The sequence below is a fragment of the Nomascus leucogenys genome, chromosome 15, assembly GCF_006542625.1.
Source record: "Nomascus leucogenys isolate Asia chromosome 15, Asia_NLE_v1, whole genome shotgun sequence".
NCBI classification, from domain to species: Eukaryota; Metazoa; Chordata; class Mammalia; order Primates; family Hylobatidae; genus Nomascus; species Nomascus leucogenys.
Window position 1 is genome coordinate 72,549,555 of NC_044395.1, and position 23,471 is coordinate 72,573,025.

At 45.5% G+C, this 23,471-nt stretch overlaps 1 protein-coding gene across 2 annotated transcripts in view; it reads right to left on the reverse strand.

Annotated features, from left to right (window-relative positions):
- Nucleotides 1-19,491, reverse strand: part of GALNT18 (polypeptide N-acetylgalactosaminyltransferase 18) — a 351,487-nt gene extending 331,996 nt beyond the window's left edge. For both annotated transcript variants that reach the window (XM_012502920.2, XM_030794708.1), the window contains exon 1: nucleotides 18,787-19,491. In XM_012502920.2, coding sequence (XP_012358374.2) covers nucleotides 18,787-19,021 — 235 coding nt within the window. In that variant the 5' untranslated portion in view covers nucleotides 19,022-19,491. The remainder of the gene's footprint in view (nucleotides 1-18,786) is intronic.
- Between the last annotated feature and the right edge of the window lie 3,980 nt (nucleotides 19,492-23,471).

Sequence of the window (23,471 nt, forward strand, 5' to 3'; positions counted from 1 at the left end):
CGATCATGGCTCAAATGTCCCAGACTCTTGTTATTACTAAAATTTAGTAGATTTTCTTGAATATGTGTTTCTTCATTTTATGTATGTCATCAGGGCAATTTCCAGGGACTTTAGATGGGTGTTTTTTTAATAATTTTTACCAGTTATGTTGTTTCACTGGGCAAAGGACCCACAGAGCTCCTCACACTGCCATTCCAGTTCTTCCCTAACCCCCTGTGATTTGCACTGCAAAAAAAGAGAGAATCATTTAGAGAACAGCTGGCTCTATTGATCAGTGCTCTGTTTACTTCACTTTGACCATATTTTCTGAATTAAAAATAAGGGTGTGTGGTCTGGCAAGAGCTTTGTGCTGCTTCCAGGTACAGGAGTCAAAATGGGTGGTAAACTTTGGAAATACTAGAATTTATGATTCATTTACATGGTTTCTAGGGAAAATAGATCAGAATATTTAAAATTGGGTTGTCCCATATAATCTGAGAATATTAAATTGCTAAAAACTCTGCTTATCCTGGAAAGTTCAAAGGGACTATTGGCTGGTACAAAGTCTTCTTTGAAAGGAGGCAGTTCTAAGTTATGTCTTCCCATCATCTATTTCAATTTGTGTTTGGTGCTTCTCCCAAGACAATCAATTTAATTCTAATGAGAATTCAACATGGAGAAAACTGGGCTGTAAACAAATAATACCCAACAGCCAAGACTAAGTGTTGCCACATAAGAACCATCCTCCAAGGCTGTAAACAGACTGTTTTGCTCCAACACTGGCTCAGTTACCACCTCAGCATTCTGAATCTAGAGAGTTTAATACATCTGAGCAGATTTCTCAGCTAAAGCCTAACTGTATGGATGTGGCCAAAGGGAGTGTGGCCTGCCAAAGGTGGGGGAATGTATAGGGCTTTCTCTGAGACTTCATTCCCATATTTTCCTAAAATTAAACTTTGAAGTCTCCAAGGAAATCTAGTTTTGAAATGATACACAGCACCCACCCCCTCAACCATCAGAGCAACATACCCTCCCTGGAAATATGCATCTGCCTAATTGCTTGAGATTGTGTCCAAACTGAATATTCATAATCTTCACGTTGTCACAAAGGCTATATTTTTAAATGTTTCCATTCCATATTTAAAACTCATTTTCTCTCCTTAAAAAGATCTATGGATTTTATTGGATCCAGTGTTATTTGAGACATCTGGCTAGCTGGGGACTGCATGGACTAAGGTCTCCTGAGAGGGGAAAAGGGGGACAGAAATTACTGAAATCAGAGTTATTGCAAAGTATAACATTTGCTGTCATAAAGTAAATAAATGTATCTTACGCATATATGTGTAACCAGTTGCCATGATCTAAATGTCTGTATCCCTTCCCCAAATCCATATGTTGAAATCCTAACCCCTAAGTTGATGGAATTAGGAGGTAGGGCTTTTGGGAGGTGATAAGGCCATGAGGGTGGACCCTCATGAATGGGATTACTGTTCTTATGAAAGGAACCTCAGAAAGCTGTCTTATCTATTCTACCATGTGAAACACAAAGGTGCCATCTATGAGCAAGAAACTGGGCCCTCACCAAACACAGAATCTGCTATGTCTTAATTTTGGACTTCCCAGCCTCCAGAACTTTGAGGAAATAAGTGTCTGTTATTAATACACCACACAGTTTACAGTATTTTGTAATAGCAGCCCAAATAGACTAAGATATCACTTTTCAAAGATTGTGTTGGTTTGGTTGGTAAGTTAAAAATCCCTTAAGAGCATTATTGAATGTCTTATTCTCCTTCATTGTGCATGATCTCCATCAGTGGCACTGTGCTGACCACGCCATCCACACAGCTGGGTCTCAGTTTCAGAATCAGTGAAGTGAGGCGGGTTTACTATTCAGGTAGCCCATTCCTGATCCCACACTGCTGGGGAGTGGGGAAGGACAGGGTGGACAAGCAATCTGCATCCAGCCCTAGACACCCAGGCAGCTTCTGGCAACACCAGTAAGAGGCAGCACCAGGATTTGAGGCAAGTCCAAGTGACTCCAGACCCTGCCTGGCACCAAGTCTGCATGGTGGAGGGAAGGGTGATGTGGATCAGAATGCAGCCTTAGCAACCAGAATGCAGAGCACCATTTCAGAGCTTTGAGAAGCTTCCTGGATTTTGCTCCTGTTTTCTCAAACTGGCAAAACCCAAAAGGCAAAGAGAAAGAGATTAGGAATTTGGGAAGCTTTTCTGCCCCAGGGAAGAATCAGCCTCAATGACAGTTTGGTATTAACTAGCTCAGCCATGCAGGGAGGCATAATTAGTTTCCCAGCCCATAGCTTCATTCCACTGGTCCCCCACACCCCAAAGCCTACACAATCTGTTTGAAATGAAAAGGAAAATAAAATCACTGCTCTCCTCAGTTGACCCACTGTCTATTGCTCCCAGCCGTGAGCAAAAGGTGAGACAGCCATCTGTCTGCCGTGGTAAAAAAAAAAGAATGGAATAGTCCTTTTTAAATGACATTTTCAATTTTTCCCCTATGTCTATTATGCCCTCTTCCACCCTACTGCCCAAATGACTCTTTTCAAATTGAAAATATCAGAGAATAATAGGAAAAGAAAAATCATAGTTGTCTGAGGCTCCAGCTAATAGGCTGTGCTGTCCCTGTCCCGACAGGCAGAGTCTGAGGAGGAACTTTTACTGTGTCCGTTTCCTGCCTGGGGAAAGTGGAGAAGGGCCTGCAGTGCCAAACTCAGACCCACACCCATGGGTGGGCAATTCCCCAGGTGGCCAGCAGATAACTTGGAGTTCCAGGCTGCCCAGCTTGACACCTGGGCCATCTCCTTGAGGGATTTCCACAGGCAAGCAAGAAACACCCTCTTCTGACCTCGGGGTTGCCCTCTCTCAGCTCCCTCTCCTCACTGTAGACCTTTCCTGACACCTCTCTCCTGGTGCGAAACAGCAAGTCCTAACTTGCCAGACCACCAGCCACTGCCACCCTGAAGACACAGGTGGTGGAGTCCATTCTGAGGTTCTCACAGGCCTCGGGGTGAACAGGAGGCCCTCTGTTTCTGCTTCAGAGGGAAAGCCAGAGGCCAACTTCCCTTTACCTCTGGGGTCCCAAGCACTCTGTTTCCTTTCTTGGAAATGAAGCTATGCTTTCTCCTTTCTAGTGACTCTTCAGGTGTCAGTTAAAATGACTTCAATGCTGTCTCTCCTCTTGAAGCAGAAATGTCCTGCTTACCTGCATGTTTTTTCGTGCAGTTTACTTTTTACCTTCTGCACCCACTAGATTGTTTTAGTTTGAAAGTGACCACAAGTGACAGCTTTATTAAAATGAAGACATCGGGGGTCCCTTGAAGGCTTCAGGCTTCTCTCACCAGCTGATCCCTGGGAGAGCTCAGTGTGGAAAGCACACTGCACACACGCTCATGTGCACACACACACACCACTGAGCTTCAGCTTCCCTTGGATTAATCTTGACACAGTAGTGTCAGCTATGAGGTGCTATGAGAGAGACCCCAGAAGCATGAGCGTTCCTGTCCCTGACCCAAAAAGCACAGCATAGAACAGCCTCTCAGAAGCCATCCCCAAAGCCAGAATGAAAACCAGCTCTTCTGTCCCTGGGCTTCCCTTCCAGACAGCCTTAAAGCCAGAGGTCTGGATGTGAATCCTAGCACCACCTCTTACTGAGAGGTTTTAGGCAGCTGGTTTATTTATTCATGTGTTCACTCAACAAACTCCTACCTAGCCCCTACTGTACACCTGGCACTGTGTGACAAACTGGAAAACAGGAAAAACAGGACCCAGTCTCCACCTTTAAGTAACCCACAGTCTAATGAGAAAAGCAGACTAATAATTACAGGACAGTATGATTTTCTCATCTGTAAAACGGGGCTAATTATCTCACAGCCTTATTTTAAGTATTAAATAATATGAAGTGGATTAAACAGTGCTAAACGTCTGGTTCATGGCTGATAAATGTGAATTTTCTCTCTTTTTTCCTCTCCTTGACATAAAATATCTGCCCCTCCTCTATCTGAATCATCATTCTGGTTTGAGGGGCTGAGAAGATGCTCTGTTCCCAGATACGGAGGCAGCATCACTAGGAGCTGTTGGACCTGAAGTCAGGCTCTGGTCAGCAGGCCAGGGAGAGGAGACCCCATCCAAGGGAGACCCTGAAAAGCTGCCTACCTCTTTGTCCGATAAGCACCTCGTTTCATCTGAGAACAAACAAGTCAGGATTTTCCTTCCTGGTGCACATGTTTCTTCTGAAGTTGAGGGAAGTAACTGGATGTAGAGGAAAATTGTCTAGACTTCAAGTCAGGATCCCTAGACCCTATCCAGGGCCTCCAGGACCCAGTAGAGGGTCCTCAGGGTAGTCATCAAGTTGCATTGGGTCTTGGATCCTTCAGCAAACAGTTTGAGGGTGAGGATGCTGATGTTATCTGCAACTCTAACATGTTCTGATTCTAACTAGAGAGCCTTCAGACAAGAGCCTTCACCAGTGGGATATGATGTGAGAACTGCAAAAGTAGGAAGGTTTACCCTTCTTTGCTGATATATGAGGAAAGAGAAAGCAACTGCGCTGAGCTGCGCACCACAACACTAGAAGTTTCCACTATTGACCAGAGTGAAAGAAGACATTTAATTTTCTATTTACAAAAATCAATGCATACTTTCTGTGTTTCTAAAGTAATTACAAACTCGAAAATACTTATGCCTATTTTGCTAAAAACAGCTGGCTCTTGTTGAAAAATAAGCAAAACTCACAATTGTTCCATTTTGGTAAATAAAATAATTATTTTTATTGTTTCATTAAGACAAGTATCTTAACAAGTGACGAAAATAACCCCTGTTAATCAAGAAATAGTTTATTGCCTGGGAAGTTTCAGAATGATTTGCTACAATTCTCTCTAGGAAAGAAGCAAAACCATCCCTCAGTTTTCTGCTATCATTAGAAAGAAATCTTTTTTAAAAACACTTTAAATAGATAAGTGCTATAAAAAAGTATAGAATGTACCTTCCCAATGTGAACTACATCTATCTCTGAATTGTAAAGAATGTATATCAAAATTATATCATGCAACAAAATGCACATTTTGTAGAGGGGGAAGAAAGAAAAGATTAAATTGAATCTTCCTGACAATTGTCTTAAATCACACCTTCCTGCCTACAATTGAAATTATAAGTCACATTGCTTTGAGTTAAATCAAATTCATCCTGGCAGGAAGATAAGCTGATGTGGCTTCAATCTGGTTTGAAAGTTGAGTTAGAAGAAAGGGAAAAATCTCTCCTCAAGAAGACACTCTCCACCAAGGAGCTAGGAAATGAGACTAACCCACCAGGTAATCGGACACCCTGCATGACTCTTCCACCAGCCAAGGTTTCAACCAACACAGCACATTCCTGGCATTGTCTGCTGCCCACTGCAATGCCAAGTTTCTACAAAAGGTTTTACAAAGCAAATCTATAAAGGTTTTACAAAACAAATATTTCTCCACAAAAAAGGGCAGGCCCCCAGTCTGGAGGGCTCAGAACTTCAGAGCAGCGGTCAGTGACACTAAGACGCCCTGGAGCAGATCTTCCAACATGTCTCAGCTGAGATGTGACCAGCGTTAGTCTGGGCTCCCCTGGAGCCTAACTTATGACCATCCCAGGCTTGACTTATGTGGGAAAGTCCCAACTAATTGCAATGAAATGGGGCTAAATCTGATATACTAGGTATTACAACCAGAAAACATATTCCTGACTGTATTTTCTATGTGAGCTTCAACAAGGATGAAGGAAAGAGGGAATGAAGGAAGACTGAAAAAGGGAACATGTTGTCCCCGGTAGCTCCTACCTGATACACAGGGTGGGGGTGTTTGCCTGTCTCTTTTTTTTTTTTGAGACAGAGTCTTGCTCTGTTACCCAGGCTTGAGTACAATGGGGCAATCTCGGCTCACTGCAACCTCCGCCTCCCAGGTTCAAGCAATTCTCCTGCCTCAGCCTCCTGAGTAGCCAGGATTACAGGCACCTGCCACCAGGCCCAGCTAATTTTTGTATTTTTTTAGTAGAGACAGGATTTCACCATGTTGGTCAGGTTGGTCTCAAACTCCTGAACTGATGATCCGCCCACCTCGGCCTCCCAAAGTACTGGGATTACAGGCGTGAGCCGCAGCACCTGGCCGATTATCTTCATTTCTATGCTTGGGGAAACTGAGGCACTGCAAGTGAAGAGACTTGCCCAAGGTCACCCAAACTGTAAATAGCAGCACTGATTCTCATGACTGCCTGCACACTCTTTTCCACCACACTCGCTGAGACACTCAGGCTTCCCTCTTGAAAGTAATTGTTGGTTTTATTTCATAACTAAACTTGCCCTCTCCAAATCTTTCTTACTCCACTCCCTTAAGTCCTCCTCATTCTTCAAAGATATATCACTAGTTCCTATTCCTCCATGAAGCCTATTCTGACAATTCGCTCTTCTGGAATTCAGTTTTAACCCTCATTACATGAGTTAGCTTGCAAAAGATCCTTAACTGCTTCTTGTTTTGTCTTCTCAGCCCAATTATGAGCTCTTCAAAGAAAAGGAGCATGTCGCATGTGTTTTATCATTTCCCACCATACCTGGCACAATGCCGAGCCCGAGAGGTACCCAGAAAGCAGCCACAGAACAGCCTGCATTGATGCCTCTCTGCTCACTCCCTCTGGTAGCTCCCCAGTCCTTCCAGAGCATTCCATCTGCAGTGGCCTTTGAGGCTGCACAACCAGCTTCCTAACCAGCCCCTCTCTGGCTTCTTCCCCTACCCCCTTTTCCCACCATCACCCTGCTCTAGCCACATTGGCCACTGTTTCTCAAACACTTCAGGCACACTCCTGCCACAGGGGCTTTGCACTGGCTGTTCCCTCTGCCTGGCACTCTCTTCCTCTAAAATACACATGGTGCACACCTCACCTTCTTCAAGTCTTTGCTTATAGCAGAGCCCCTGACCACCTCCTCGTTTAGTTGCAGTCCCTCGTATTTTTGCCCTGATTCCGCTGATACATCCCCAGCACAGGTGCTCAATAAACGCTTGTTCAGTGAAGGAAGGGAAGAATCTGAGCACATACCAAAAGAAGGCAGCAGTACACCCCAGGCCACTGTCAAACTTCCAGCCAACACTGAGGAGAGTGGGAACTTGGAAGCACATCTGCAATTTCTCCCAAATCCTCATGGTGGTTTTATTTCCTCCCATTCCCACACCACAATAAACAATGCCAGCTTTGGTGTCCACCTCCTACAACTGCCCACATAGCTAGGGGCCCACCATTTCATACATTTAACTCCAAATATTCCATTCCCTCAATTAAGTGGGAAGTTCCTGGAAGGCCTGGCCATGTCTGCTATTGACTTGGTGTAGACCAGTCCCCCTTTTATGGTCCCCTACCCCACCCCATGCCCTGAGCCTAGAGGATCCCCAAAATAAAGCTATGGCCTGAATGAGTGGAGGAGATGATCTTGTTGATGCTAAGCCTGCTCCTGGGGGAAAAAATGATGCAACTGGCTGCAAAATGCCATACCTAGAGTTTCTCTCAGTCTTCCAGAGAGCTGAGCCCAGGTCAGCTCATGGCATAGTCATCTTCCTGCCTCTCCAGGAAAGGGGGCTGCCAAAATAATCACTTGGTAACCCACCTCAGGGCTTCACAACTCTCAAAAAGTTTTCTTTCGGTCTCAACGTTTCTGCTAAAAAAAAAGGATTGAGCCTATTTTCTCTTGATCAACATTATTGGAGCAGAAAAACAAGAGGGCCCTTAGTCCCTTACTAAGGAGCTTAAGAGTGGTAATGGGCTTTTCTTACTAGCTGCTGAACCTGGGATAAGCTCATTACAGTCACTGAGCCTTGATTTCTTCATCTGTGAAATGGGGATAATAACACCATCCCACAGGCCTGCCTATGCCATTAAGATGAGGTGACAGGTGTAAAGTATTTAGCACATCACAGGTGCTCAGCAAACATTAATTCTCTTCCTCTTCCCATTTCTTCTCCAGATGAATTCAGACCTATTTTTCTATAGTCCTTCCTCACTGGTTTTTTTTTTCCCATTCTTGATTGATTGATCTCTTCTATGCACTTTCCATTGGATTCTTCTAATATAAATCCCCAGGTTCTCATAAAATAAAAGGCCTGGCCCAATTATCGAGTTGGACATTCTATGTCATAATTCCCACATGTTATACCTTCCTCCATTTACTCTTAGAAACTAATGCAAATCACAGGATCCATTTATTATTAAAAATGAGATTTAGAAGTGGAAGAAACCAAAATGTTAAAAGACTCACTTCTCCAGGCCCATGAACTGACAGGTCTGAAGCCTTCTCGAGACCCTCCCTTCCTCTGCAGCTCCTTCTCTCCCATCAGGGAAATATGATGATTAATTAGACAAAGCCTGTCCCACTTGTTGAACTCCTTTGAGGCATGAACCATATAAACACAAAGCATTATACCTGCAACAAAGAAACCAGAAAACCCCTCTGCCTTGGGATGCTAACCAAGGCACGGCTAAATAAATTTGTAATGGAAGATCAAAAAGGATCTTCCACTTGGATAATAGAAAATGTCACCAGCATAAACAGAGAGATTAGTTCAATAAAGGAATAAAGTTACATTTGTGGGTCTCGAGTAAGATTTTTGCTTACTTTTAACTTCCCAGTATATAACTCACAAGGTTATTAATATGGGCTCCTACTGTCTTGGGCAAATAAACAGCTGCTGATGTTTTGTGCCCAAACCACTTTATTAGAGCTTTCCATTACAGCAATTGTTTCTTCCTTTCCAAATCCTGAGAGGCTCAGACAGCTGAAAATCAGAGAATGCCAAAGCGGAAGGAATAACAAAGAAGAGAGGAGACAGTCTTTGTGGGCAAGGAAAACGGGGAAGGGGCTGTGGACCCTCACCTTCTTTGTAACCTTCAAGCAAGTCAACCTTCAAGAGCAGAGAGCAAAGACCGGATGTGGCACAATCAGAAATGCTATTTTTACCCCGATGCTAGGAGTTATCACGGAATAGAATTCACCACTGTGAGAAGCCTCAGATGACCAACCATCCAGGTTTGCCCAGGGAATTGGGGGCTTCCCTGGACCTGGGACTTTCAGTTTTAAAACAGGGAAACTGTGAGGCACATCAGGATAAGCTGGTCACCCTGAAAGACACGTGACTATGCCAGGGCACAGGAAAGCACTCACCCCGGTGCCTGGGACATTTTGGGTGCTCAAAAGTCACAATAAATCTGAAAGAGCTCTAGTCTGCAGCTGGAACACTCTGCTTTTTTGACCAGGACCAGTTCCTGGAGGCCCCACAGTGACCTAGGAGAAAAGGCTGTCCACAGCTTTGTGGTGGCTGCTCCCTAACCCTTCCAGACCAGGGCCTTCTACTGCTGCCCACCCTACCCTCCAGGTTCCTTGTGGACACAAATGTAAACCAAGCCCCTGCCTGGCCTCCCACTTGACCTGAGGCCTCTGAGCTTACACTCAAACACCATGTTTGATAAGATAATCTCCCATTCCTCTCTACGAGAAACATTCATCCTCCTTTCTATTCTGTAGAGAGCATTGGTTTTGTAGCCAGTTTCCCTTCTTGGCTCTACCACCCATCAGCCCTGTGACCTACCTTGAACAAACTCTCTAAGTCTTCATTTTCTTACCTCTAAAAACTCTACCTTACCATGTTGTGAAGATGGAAAGGAATCACTAATTTTAAAAATTATAATTTTATTTGTTCATTTAAATAAATAAATAAGTAATCATGCCTGGGCAGCACCTGGGCCAGTCCCTGACATACTGGAGTACCGTAGTTCTCTTCCTCCATTCCCTTGATACAATCAATCTTTAATTCTCTATATGCCTGTTGCTCTTAAAATAAATCAAGGGTTTGGCTAGGATTTTCATTTGTCACTTCAAATCTCTCCTTAGCTTTCTAACTCTCATATCCATTGGCCTAAGCAATTTTGGTACTGTTCTCCTAAATCCCCAGATGCCATTAGCACAACATTCATTAAGCCAAGCTTTGAATCCTGTCTTGCCAGAGTCCCTGAATTACCTTCCCGCTCCTCTGGGATCTCAATGGCCTTTAACTCCAAGTTCCCAGGGGACAGAGATGGATGCACAAGTCAGACTGGCGAAGCCCAACAAAGCACCAGAGCTTGTTAAGATGCAGCACTCAACAATCTTAATCAGGGACTTCTGCTCTGAGACTTAAACTCAGCGCATTTGTAGAATGAACCTATTCATGCTAAGGAACTGGCCACAAGCCTCCTTTGTAGGCATCATTTTTCATTGTTCTCACCTGTCCCAAGGTGAAGAGTGCAGATGCCACTTCTCTGGCTCTTCCCAAACACTGTATTTCTGTGAGCTCTTAAAGGATGGTGGCAATGGCAAGTAGCCCAGCAAAGTATGCCTGTTGGCTCTAAAACCATTTTAGCTGTGGCTCCGTAAGGGAAGCCACTGAATGTTTATTGTGGCTGGACACTCAGGGGTTTCCAGTAGCATCATTAAGGACAGCTTCATCTCCCAAAAATAAACCTTCCCCAAACTGAAATTGAATGTCAGGCAGTGAAAGAGAACTACATCTCAGAACTGCATCCCCACTGGGATGAACTGTCTAGCAACATATTTTAATCCATAATCGTGTAGTCAGAAAAACCACCAAAGCTTAAGTGTTCATATAACCAGGAATCCTTTTGCTTAAAGTTCCAGTTGGCTGCACTGGAACAACAGGGGTCTATAAAAGGTATACAGATCCACAGAGAAGATTCCAGAACAGCAGTCATTCCCAATCACTGCCACAACATACTGTGCTGTGGAACAGTTGTGAGGTAATTAGTGAGTAACAATAATTTAAGTACCAAAGCTTATGAATGATTAGCTTTAACTCTAATAAATTAAAGGGATTTCAAGGTTGTTACATTCCCTTGCATACTAATATGCTTTCTCAAGTAGGAAAAGAAAGGGTGGAGTAAGAATGAATGCAATGTGTTAGCAGGTGCATCCTCCTAGCCCTGCCCTAGGGCACATGCCCTGTATGTAGGCATATGTGTGAGGAAGGGGGAAACATCAAGGACCCCTGGGCTCAAGCATTGCATTACAGATGGAGCTGACTCTAACCCCAAAGGCAAGTGAGATTCAACAACAGTTGTAGGAGCCATAAAATGACCACATCCCTGCCAAATCCAAGGCAGAAGCTCCACCCTTCAAGAGACATTCCAGGCCAGCATAAGCAGCATGGCCCACCATTCGTTGAAGGTGGCTTAGCCACCAGTGGACCTCAGCCACTCTGCCTCTTGCTCCTGACTTGAGTGTCATCCAACCTGTATGGCTTCTGCCCTTCAGCTTCACGCGTAATTCCATCGCTCCCCAAAGCCCACCACGCTGCCTTCCGGTTACATTTATCACTCACATACAGCCAGGTTTTTCCTCCAGGAACTTTCTGTGTAACATCACCTCCAGCTGGACTGCTCAGCAATGTGCTTCTCCACAGGGCAGCCTGTCTCTCCCCATCTCCTAGATAGAACCCAGCTAACAAAAAGCCAAGCTTGGCTTTCTGCCACAAACCAAAGGAGAACCTCAAGCCCCAAATCAAGACAATAGGTTTGTGTTAGTCCATTTTGCATTGCTATAAGGGAGTTCCTGAGGCTTGGTAATTTATAAAATTATAAATTTATAATTTGGCTCATAGTTCTGCAAGCTGTTCAAAGTCCAGCATCTGCTAGGCTCCTGGGAGACTTCAGGAAGCTTACAATCATGGCAGAAGGTAACAGGGAAGCAGGTATGTCACATAGTGAGAGAGGGGTGAGAGAGAGAGAGAGAAGAAGAAGAGGAGGGGGAGGAGGAGGAGGAGGAGGAGCTAGGCTCTTTAAACAACCAGCTCTTGCATGAACAAATACAGCCAGAACTCATTCATTACCAGGAAGACAGCACCAAGCCATTCACACGAACACCTCCCACTAGATCCCACCTCAAACACTGGTGACCACATTTCAACATGAGATTTGGAGGGGACAAACATTCAAAGCATATCATGCACATTCAGCTATTCAAGTGAAGTGAGGTCAGAAATCCTATACGATGGTAATGAAGACGCTCCAGTAACCCTGTATGTGACTCTGAATCCCATAAATACCTTTGGGAAAACATAGGCCAGCCTAACCCAGGTGACTAAAGCTGACCTTCAAGGCCCTCATAAATGACAAAACCAGACTGTGGCTCTCTGACACTTTTCATTCTGAATTCTCCTTGAGATTCTCCACCAACCTACTTATCAAGGGCAAATAACAATTTATGTCAAGTGAGTGGGAAAGAATGTGGAATTCATTTATTTTACAGCCTACACACTTCTGGCTAAAAGTGAAGATTCTTTGGTCATGGGGAAAAGTTGTGTCCTTTGGCAAGGCTTTTCTTCCTCATAAAGCTGTGGTTCTGAACTATTAACAAAGGTAATTAGGCTCAACTCCTAAGTCCTGCTATTGAACTCTCTCAAAATGTCAATCACTGTTACTAATATAATTTCACATGCAACAGTTCATTCCAGAGGACAAGTAGCTTTACTATTTAAATGACACTCTTTCCTCAAATAAACTCCAAGCACTCAGCAAACATCATATCCTCTTCTTCACAAATGCTGCCAAGTCAAAGATCAGATGAGAAGAACACGAGCCAATTCTAAGTAGCATCCATAAGCTATAGGAGACAGAAAAACATCGAAGCCCAGGACATTTGCTGATTCTTAGGGACCAGAAATGATTTGTAGTCATGGTGAACAACCTGCTGTTACTGACCTGGTGTACATTAATATGCACATAATATGACTAATAAACTTTCAGGAAACAAAATGCAGTTAATAACCCATTTCTCCATTGTTGGGATGATCTTGACTCAATGAAGTAAGATAATGGATTTATAAATTAGTCACATAATGTAATACATTATTAACCATGGTATTCAGAAGGGTAAATAGATGTTACAAGAACACCACCCAGGAATTCAATTTCCTTTTAGATTTATTTACTCTCCTGAATTGTTTATACCACCATCATCCCTCACAAAAATGTAACAGTCTGATCTTTCCTCTTTTCCTGAAACAGTTATTTGTAACTCTTTTTTAAAGTAGAACCTTCTTATAAAATGAAATATTTTATAGAATGCCAAATAGAAAACAGAAGACAGTGGAGTTTTGTTGTTTGCAGGGAGGGGAGGGAGTACCTACAGGCAGAGTCGGGGAGACTCCACTTAACCCTTTTAATTCTCAGGCCCCAGATCAAACCTTCTACAAGTTTAGGGCTCCTGGGGACACAGTTCAAAAACCACTACCCTAAGGCATCTATGTAAAACTAAAATTATGTATGTAACATATAATACAGGCAAAATATTTATTTATCAAAAAAATTTGTAAAATACACAAATCACAAATACTGATAGTCTTTTTTTCTTCTTCTTTTTTTTTTTCTTTGTAGAGGTGGGGGTCTCACCATGTTGTCCAGGTTGGTCTTGAACTCCTGGGCTCAAGTGATCCTCCCACCTTGGCCTCCTAAAGTGCTGGGATTATAGGCATGAGCCACCACGCCTAGCCAAACACTGATAGTCTTAGAGAACAATGAGCAAGGACACAAATAGTCCCACAAGATAAAACAAACACCAGGGGTAGGGGAGGACATTAAGTTCTAGAGTAATCAAAGGAGTACAAATCAAAAGAATAGAGCATTTGACAGGGATTACATTTACTTGGAAAAATTTGAATGATAACACCCAATGCTGGCCAGGCTCCATGACGTTGGTACAATAATACCCTGTTGGTGGCTGTAAAGAAAGGCTTTCCTTTTGAAAAAACAATCTTTCATAAAAATGTTCAGACTCTTTGAGTCAGTACTAATCCCACTTCTGGAAAGACATCCTTAAACATAATTCAAAAAACAGTGAGGTGAAGATGTTCGTTTCTGCTCTAATTATAATAGCAAAACAAATGTCCAATAATAGGAAAGTGGTTGAATCAATAATGGTACACTGATGACAAAATACTATGCAGTCATTAAAAATACAGTAAAAGTTCTCTTTAGAAACTCTCCATTTAATCAATTCTCCAGATTAACTATACTTGCCACTCCCTCTGTAACAAACCCTATTTGTCTCTAGTACCACTGCCCACAGCTGCAAATAGTTGAGTTGTACACTTACCAGTGGTCCACTGGGTTTGTTCTCAAACATGTTTACACTATTTGTACTTGTCACTGTAACGGCATAACCTAATCACGTATTATATAAACCAATGAAATACAACTGCTAAAAAGATGAGCATTGTTTCTAAGAAAATTACTTTAAGTTCTAAGTGCTTTGCAAAGGCTTTGTAAAGGGTAGTCAGTTAAAGAATAGTAATCAAATTACATGTGAGCGAAATCATTGCAAAAGATCAGACAAAAATTGTAACAATTTAGGCTACTACACTGAGACTGCTTCATAAGCACCTTTAAGTTTCCAATGAATTTTAAAGAAAACAGAACTAGAAATCAAATTTTGGAAACAGGACATTATGGGAGTGGTTTGCGCAAGGAAGATGAACAGAACACCAATCGGCAGATGCATCCCAAAGACAAAACTTTGGCCTGATATCAAAAGCCTAGCAAATAAATGTACATTTTGGATAACATTAAAATGAAAATATTTAATGCATGTATGTAATATTTTGTTGTACTCTACTCTCTAACCAATTTTTCTATTAACTAACTCAAGCCCTGACCATGTTGACTAAGAGGGATTCTTTGTCCTTTGAAAACAAGTCCGCTATGACAGGGACCAAGAGTGCCCATACTCTTGTAGAGTGTCTTCAGTGTACAGTTCACCACTGTAATCCCCAATCACTTTCCCAGTGCAGTGCCTGGCACACATTAGGTCTCCAACAGATAAATGTTGAACCAATAAACTATGTAGCAAATATGGAAAAAATAGTGCTTTGTTAACAAAAAGAAAGTGAACAAAGCAGAATATAAAATTACACGTAAATCATGACCACACCTTCATTTTGAAATATGGAAGCAAATGAACAAAGCTAGAAGGAAATGCTCAAAATGCAAACTGATTTTTAGGGTAGAATGAATTATGGGCAATTTTATGCATTTTTAAATATTTTCTTAAACATTGGCACATTCTTTTCCATATTCAGAAAGCTACTAAGAAAAGAAGAAAGCTATATTTATTTTTACTGAACTTCCAAAATAAGAACTGAATCAACATTTCCATTTCCTGCACTCTCCAACATTGAGAACTCCTTTAACAAATTCTTGCTTCATCCGCCTCACCATGTCAAGCCATCAGATCTTTCTACTCCTAAGATGGAGGGAACCTGACCCTTACTAACACTTACTTTGTGTTTCTAAACCCCCAGGATGCTTTTTTTTAAAAACTCATAAGTTATCCACCCTCTCATTTAAAGTCTATTTGGTCAAAAAACTTCTCAAAACTGCAATTTACATTCCCAAGAGATTCCCAAGCACCATCTAATTAAATCATTCAATCAGAAAACAAATTAAAATGAAATATCACTGCAACTCCCAAGACGAAAATAAACTTTTCAGTCATGACTAGAACAGACCTCTGGGGTGATGCTCCAAAGCCTCTTCTAATTGCAAGTCCTATGGAACATCCTGCAGAACATTTTGTGACATTTGCAGCTTCCAGGAGACTTTCCTTCTAAAGAAAAGAGGAGCCTGGACAAGACTCCAAAGCAAAACATCTTTTTTGGAGAGTGGTAACACTCACTAATGACCAACGTGGCCATAGGCATCAGCACTCATCCATTCATCCACGCTTCCACCCCACAGCTACTTTCTGTAGAATGTGCCAGGGACTGTCCTGCATGTTCAGTAAACATTAGTTAAAGGACTGGAACCTCTGCTTCTTGGCATGAAACAAAGCAAAACCTGAGTTTATCTATGGCGTTTCCAAGTGGGAAGGCTGCTGACTCCCTCACGCCTCAGCCATCCTCTGAGGTCTCTTCCTCTGACACCCACTTCCACCATCGTCAACAGACTCCAAGGGACCCTGGGGCCCTCCTGGGGAGACAGTTTAGTACGTGGGTAAGAACTTAGATTTCTGAAGCCACACTAGCTGAGCTTACATCCCTATACTACCATATACCAGTGTGTGACCCCGGACAAATCATACACCCTCTCCCTGCCTCAGTTTCCATATCTGTAAAATGGAGCGAATATTACCTACTTCATAAGGTTGTGAAGATTAAATAAGTCAATATATGTAAAGTGTTTAGAATAGGGCCTGACACATCCTAGGTGCTATGTTATTTTAGCTCTTATAATTATTACCCCTTATTCCCTCCAGTTCAGCAAAGTAAACTGGATTGTTCAAAGGGCTATGCTGACTAGAGGGAACTTGACAGTGGGTTACACATAAACAGCTTGTACCATCAAGTACAAGAGCTTGATCTTATTGTCCTTTACCACCCTCTGCCTTCAGAGAGCTGCACTTGACCAGCCCCAAATTTTATAGGCCCTTTACCTCTGTTTCCTAAATCCCAGCTCAGGATGGCCCCAGCGTGGCAAAGGGAGCTGTTGGTCATTGCTACACCGTCATGGCACAGCCAACCTGGTAACCTCTGCCTTTGCCTGCCTCATTTCCAGTCTTTCCAAGTCACTGACCCTTCCCTACCTTCCTGTAGGTTGCAGCTTTAGCCCTCTGTTGATCTGAATACCCACAGCGGTCATTGCACGTGTACAAGTGGAACAACATGTGTTTTAGGGACCCTGCCTCCTATTTTTTTATTAACCTATCTTCTCCAATTTTTCAGGTATAGATTTGAAAGTGCTGAACAACACATAGTTATAAAGTTTCTGGGGAGAAAAATCACAATACTTCCTTTCAACTCAACATCCTGCTTGTTTCCATGTCGAACCTTAGAAATCATGTGACATGGCCCACATTCCACATAACAGGCACCCACTCCGTGACAGGCTCAGGGGTTAATGGCATCCCCTGAAAGCATCCCCAAAGCAGTACCTTGCTCACTTCCTGCCTGACCAGAAAGAAAAGCACAAGAGAATCATTTTCCAGGAACACATACACACACACAGAATCTGTGAATGAAAATCTCAAAATCTGTCAGCAAACTAGAAATGTCAAAGTAAGGCATGGCTTTTTGTCTCCTGGGGAACATTCTGAATCACCCTGGGGGAAATACTGTACTTCTATTGCTGATTAATAGTCAATGAAGACCTATGGGATGGAAAAGGACGTGTAGGAAATAACAGCAACTGGCACCCACAGACAGGTAAATTGGTTTTCAAGCCCAGTGCCAGGTTGAGAGGCAGAGGCAGGTCTGAAGAAGAAGCTGTTAATGTCCCTCTTTTCTGGGAAGGTGCCGAAGCCATGGGCTTGTTTTGAAGTCATTAGTCAGGAAGCACTACGGGTGTGGATGCCTCTCCTGCACTCACCTGAACCTCCCTGAACCTTCCCCTCCTGGGAAGGAACTATTCTGGACACCTGGGGAAACACGAAATTCAGACGGAGGGGCTATCTCTACTCTGGCAAGGGCAGCAGGTGCAAGGACTGGAATTCAGACATCCACGTGTAAACAAAAGGGAGTGCTCCTGGGTGGGGGGTAAGCCTTCAGTTCAGTTCGATTTTGCCAACGTCTGTCATGCGCTGGCCCCTGAGCCTGCTGGGCCTGCTAGGTTTACAGGGGAACCAGGCTTGGCCCTGCCCTTAAGAAGCTCACACACCTGAAAGAAAGCAGGAGGCGCGGGGAGGCGAAGAAGTGTGGACGTGAGCATGTGTGTGTGTGCGCGCACACTGGGCACCAGTGCTCCTGGCGCCCGGAACTCCATCCCCTCCCATGACAGCTCATTGACCAGGTCGCCTCGGGAGAGCGCCCTGCAACCCCCACCCTCCCTTTGGACCCCCGCACTGGTCTGGAGCGCACCCAACCAGCGTAACCTTACACTTCAGACCCAACCCTGGTAGGTCTGCCTGCTCAGCCCCGGCTGCTCCCAGGGCCTGAGAGTGGAGCTACAGCAGGGATCCGCCTTCACCCGGTCCCGGGCGGCTCCGCGGGGAAGGCGCAGCCCAGGGCGTGTTCTTCCAGTCTTGGGCGGAGGCATCACCACAGTGGACAGAGACTCTAGCGCTACTTCCCGGCGTTGACACCTGCTCCTGGAGAGGGTCCTGGACCCGCGGGCTGTGGTGGGGGTAGGGACTGCTATAGGTTCAAGCGGCTCTCCAACCACAGAGGGCTCCTTGCATTCCCCATCGCCTACCAACGGGATCACAGCAAGACAGGGGCTGGGGCTGAGACAACGCAATTTTCCTAGCCTCGCTTGTCCCGCAGCCCGCGGGTCTTAACTGCCAATAGTCAGGGCCGCCGCGCGGGCATCTCGCCTGACGCCAACAGTGGCCAAAAAAGCTCGTTTGCCCGCGCGTTCCCTCTTGTACACACACAGACATTCACATGCACACACACTCTGAGCCGGACTTGTGTGCGATCCCGAGAGCCCGCGAGCAACCAGCCCAGAGTCACACGCACATTTGGACACGTGCGCAGCGCGCCCCCATACCGCCAGCTAGCTGCACACATCCGCTCGTGCAGCCCTGCGCACACACGTGTGCCCCGGGGAAGCGCGCACGGCCGCAGACAGAGGGTCCCGCAAGCAGGCAGGAGATCACACGCAGGCCCCACGACTACCACGCATCTGCGGCCCCAGAGCCCCGCCGTGGCTGAGTTGATGCGCACCAGCCCCAGCGCACCCCGCGCCGCGCGGGGCACTCCCGGGCCTCATGGGCGACCCAAGTTTCCGGGGCGCCCGTACCTTGAATGTGCTGCTTGATGACATTCTCCAGGTGGTCCAGCCGCTCAATAATCTTCAGAGTGTCCCCTTTGTCTTCCTCCAGCTTCTTGTCGGGCGCCGGCTCCTGCCCCCGCACATAGACGCTGGCGATATAGTTGGTGACCCAGCCCACGTAGAGCAGGCAGATGATGTTAGTCATGCCGCTCAGGATCACGCAAGTGGACACCAAAGTTTTGGTCTTCCTGGTGCACACCATTCTGGGCTCCTTCCTCCATATAGAGCTCCCGGGGGCCCTTCCTTGTCGTGCGCCCCGAACTCCCCCGCGCTCACACCGCGTAGCACGTCCGGAGCCGCTGGGCACCTCAGCACCTGAGTCCCGAGGTTCTCCAAAGCCCGGTCCGCTGACAGTGAAGCCGCCGTGCCCAAGTTTGCAGCTCCTGCCGCTGGCCACCCGGAGAGACCTTGACAAAGGAAACCAGGTGGATGTTTTTCCAAATTAAAAAATCCCTGAGCCCTTCCTAGAGGGGTCACGGGTAGCCGGCAGCTGCGCGTTCAGATGTGTACGTCTGGGAAACTTTGCCACTGCCTGTGTCGGCGGCCACGCCGCTTCCCATCGCCAGCGCCCGCTGCCTTGGCGGTCCGACCGGCCCGCGCTGCTAGCAGAACCGCGGCAGTGGCAGCGGCGGCGGGGAGAGCCGCGAAGCAGAGCGGCCCGGCCCCCTCCGAGCGACAAGCGCCGCCACCAATCGCGCTCCGGCTGGGGAGAGGGGCCGGTGCTGGGCGGCAGCGGACCAACGGGGCGGGAGCTGGGGGCGGAGTCCAGCCCCCAGGCCCCACCTGCTGGCCGCCCCTGGCTCCCGCCCCCAGGGACGCGCCCGGGCCTCCACCCGCGCCTGCACAGGCTGCCCCAGACCTGAAGCTCCCAGAGAGGGCGCGCTGCCAGTCCCAGCCCTTAGGTCGGCAGCTTCCTCCGTTATGGGAATTCCATCTCTTGCTCTTGGGCAGGAATCTCCTGGTTTTTTGGGGGTCGCACGGGTCAGCTTCTTTCATCCGCCGGGGCTTCTCGCATTGGTGCCACCCGTCGACTCCTGGAATCTTTTCTTGGTTGCCAGGACGCTGAGAAGCCAAGGAAGTGCCAGCCCCAAGGGCATCCACTCCTTCCTTGGCCTCACTTGGGCCTCCACCCTGCCCTCTGCCCTTCAGCCACCGGCCTCCTGAGTGTGTCCAGACCTGGCCCTAAACCTGGCTGAAAGGAGCCAACCCTCCGGGAACCTCCCAGAAGCAACATTGGTGACCTATTAGATGACTCTCTCTACCACTTCTTCCCCACCCCCACCGCCTGCCGCAATTTTTGCCCCATCTAGGTTTTTCTTTAAGTCTATACAGCTCCCAGGACATGGATGTGTCCTTTAAGCCCAGTTTTCATTCATGTGGGACCAGGGTCATCCAGTGCATAAGGAAACCCTGCAAGGAAATGCCGCTGGGGGGGATTAAGGTCTCTGAACTGTAAAGCCCTTCTACATGTTGTTTGTGATTGTTATCAGAGAGGGCGGTGGGAGAGACCTGTGACTGAGCACAGGAGGAGGCCAGACGCAAAGAGTGATACTGCTGTGTTTGTTCTTAGTGCCAATGTTTACTCATATTATCCTCTTCTGCTGAACACCCCGTTCTCAGCACCTGAACAGAATTCCTTTAAACAAAGACTTTTTACAACACAGATTTCCCGCCTCTTCTCCATCTCTGAGCTGCTCTATTTTTTTGGCCTAAGCCAGGGAGACAGCCTGCTGCATGCCCACTTTGTTGTGTGCCAGCCTTCCAACCAGCCACAGAAATACTCAGGGCAGCTCCATCCTGGGATAGCTTCTGGATTCAAATAACTGGCCCCACAAAAGAGGGAGAGCACAAAACCAAAGAAAGGGCCCTTCTACCAATGCTTTGCTTACAAAACTTCCCCTAAGATGGTATAAAAACAGATACCAACTAGGGACCCTGGAAGATTTCCCTTGATCCATAGCTGGAAGAGAGAACAGTGGGTGTGGGTTGGGGTGGGCTGGGGTATAGGAGGGGGAGAAGAATCGTGTGTATGGTATGTAGGAGATACATACATGAGAGGAGAGAATGTACACAATTTCTGAAAAAATCAAGGTCGAGAAATCTGCCTTCAGGAGGGAGTAAAACTTCTCTCTCCCTTTTTTCTCTTCCAGAGGTATAATCCAGCTCACAAGTAAAGGATCTGAAATTTCTTCCGGTTGGACAGACTTAAAAGCAATGCCCTTGAGTACAGGCTAAGGTGTAATCTTTCCTTCTGTTCTGCCCCCTCTCCCAGGAGGAGTCCTGGAAGTTCAGCCCTTCTTGGGATCTTCCTAAACCACCACAGGACTAGAAAGAGGAGGCAATACTCATTCTTTTCACATTCTTAATGGAAAAAAATTAAATCCCAAGTTTAAAAAAATGAGGGTCAAGAAGAAAACAAAGTGAATTGTGTAATCTTAAATTTTGTACAGCTGATCCTCTAAGATAATGTGTAACTGTAGAGGGGATGAACACAACAAAAGAAGAATGCTGAACAGGTTCTCCTCTCTGAAAAGACACAGGTTTGAGTTGACCAGTTTAAAGAATTTTCTCTGGAGGTGCAGGCAGATTCCAGGGTTCTAATCCCAGATCCACCATGTATTAGTTATGAGAGCCTGACACATTTCAAAAAGTCAGTAGGGCTCAATTTCTCCCACGTATCAAATGTAGGTAGACAATACCTTACTGAGGACGGGTTGTGAAAAATAACTGAGAGAATGTTCCAGAAAGGGCTTTAATTAGTGCAGGACACATAGTGAGTGGTTAGGATCATGTGAGTTTCCTTCCAGATATGGTCACTCCCTTTCCAGGCCAGAGCTCAGCTCCGTGACCTCCATCATCCTGCTGTTTAGCAATACTTGGTTTCTCTACCTACCAGTATCAGCCCTCTCTCCCCTAATGGAAGCTAACAGGAACTAAAGCTATGAGCACCAAGGGGATCATCTCATCATGGCTAGCTGGGCTCCAGCACATTGGCTTTCTATTCATAATGTCTGTCTTCACCATCAGTAGTACAATGATCTGCATAGGTTGATAAAATATTCAAAATGAAAGGCTGGTTTCTTGCAGGTACTGGTCACCCCCTGTACCTTCAACTTTCCACTCAAGACCCCTAATCCCTTGGTTACAAACAAAGGAAGTGAGAGGGGGCATAAAGGCTTTGCTCACAAAGATTTTGCAGTCACAGGTCAGAAAAAAGTCCCTTTGCAAGCTCCCTCATAAACAATACCTGGGTAGCAATTCATACCTTTAGTCCTGAATTCAGTTACCATACATCCAATCTTACAAGTAATGGTTGTGCTCCTGAGGTTTTTGTAAATGACCAGCTGTCCTAGACTCCACCCATTCTGCTCCAGATAGGTAGATCCAATCTGAGTTTCATTGTGTCAATACGGGCCTCTTTTCTGAGCTCAGGAAGCTGCTAAAAATCATCCTTGGATTGTAAGGATGTTTCTGATTCTCAAGTTCGGTCATTTATCTAACTCCTAAGTGTTTCCTCTCCTTTACTTTAAATAAATCCTGCCTCCTGCTGGGGATCACTGTGAGGAGTTAATCAGATAATAGGTATAAGCAGGCCTGGCAGAGACTCCAGTACAACGTAGTTCTTCAAACTTATCCTGAGAGTTAGAATCTAGGGTCTCCTTTAACTCCTGCCACAAGAGCAGAGTGAGTGCCTTGAGGCATATACAATGGGGCTGAAGATTCTTGATAGGGCTTATCTACTACAGCCTCTGGATTTCACCCATCTTTTACATTGGGTAGGCAGCTCTTCTCTTGATGTGACTGAGGGCGAGCTAAATAAGACTTCCTACCCATAAGTACCACCACACTGTGACTCCCCCAACACTAAGCCTTCATTCAAAATATCTTTGATACTAGAGTTAGAGAAGGCCAGTCACTAATGGAATTCAGCCACCAGCTGATTACATTCTGCATAGGGTACCCTGACCTGAAGTTTAAAGAGGAATAGTGAACCAGTCTTGGCCAATGGCCGTTCACTCTTCAGAGAGGGTTGTCAGTGGTCATCTGTACCTTCCAGATGGCAGCACCATGCAAAGCCTTGGGGCCAGAGTGTCAGGATTTGGGGGGCTAAAGGATAAAAACAGGCCCGGATCATGGAAAGCCTCAATCCCTGTGCTGGCTGCATGGGAATTGGGGTTGCCAGGTTCCTAGGAGAACAGGGATTGTTGGCACTTCCAGCATGGATGGATGGATGGTTCAGAGACAAAAGCTACAGAGGAAAAGTAGGGCCAAGATTGGATTTTGCCAAGCTACAGGTCTGAGATATCATTAACAAAAAAGGTACACTTCTCGGGGAGGGATGGTAAATGAAGAGAGAAATGTTTGTTTAGTGCCTACTTTGTACCAGGCCTAGTGTTTTTCATGTTCTCTCTTGAGCACAGATTATGGAGCCAGACAGCTGGGTTCATATCTCAGTTCTGCCATTTATTAGCTGCATGATCTTGGGAAAATTCCTTAACCACACTATGCCTCAGTTTCTTCATCTGTACATGGAGATAATACTGATACTGCTTACCTCACGGAGAAGTTGTGAGAATTCGATGAATTAATGTATACAAAGCACACTAAAGGCACTACATGTATTGGCTATTGTCATTATTGCTGTCTCTGAG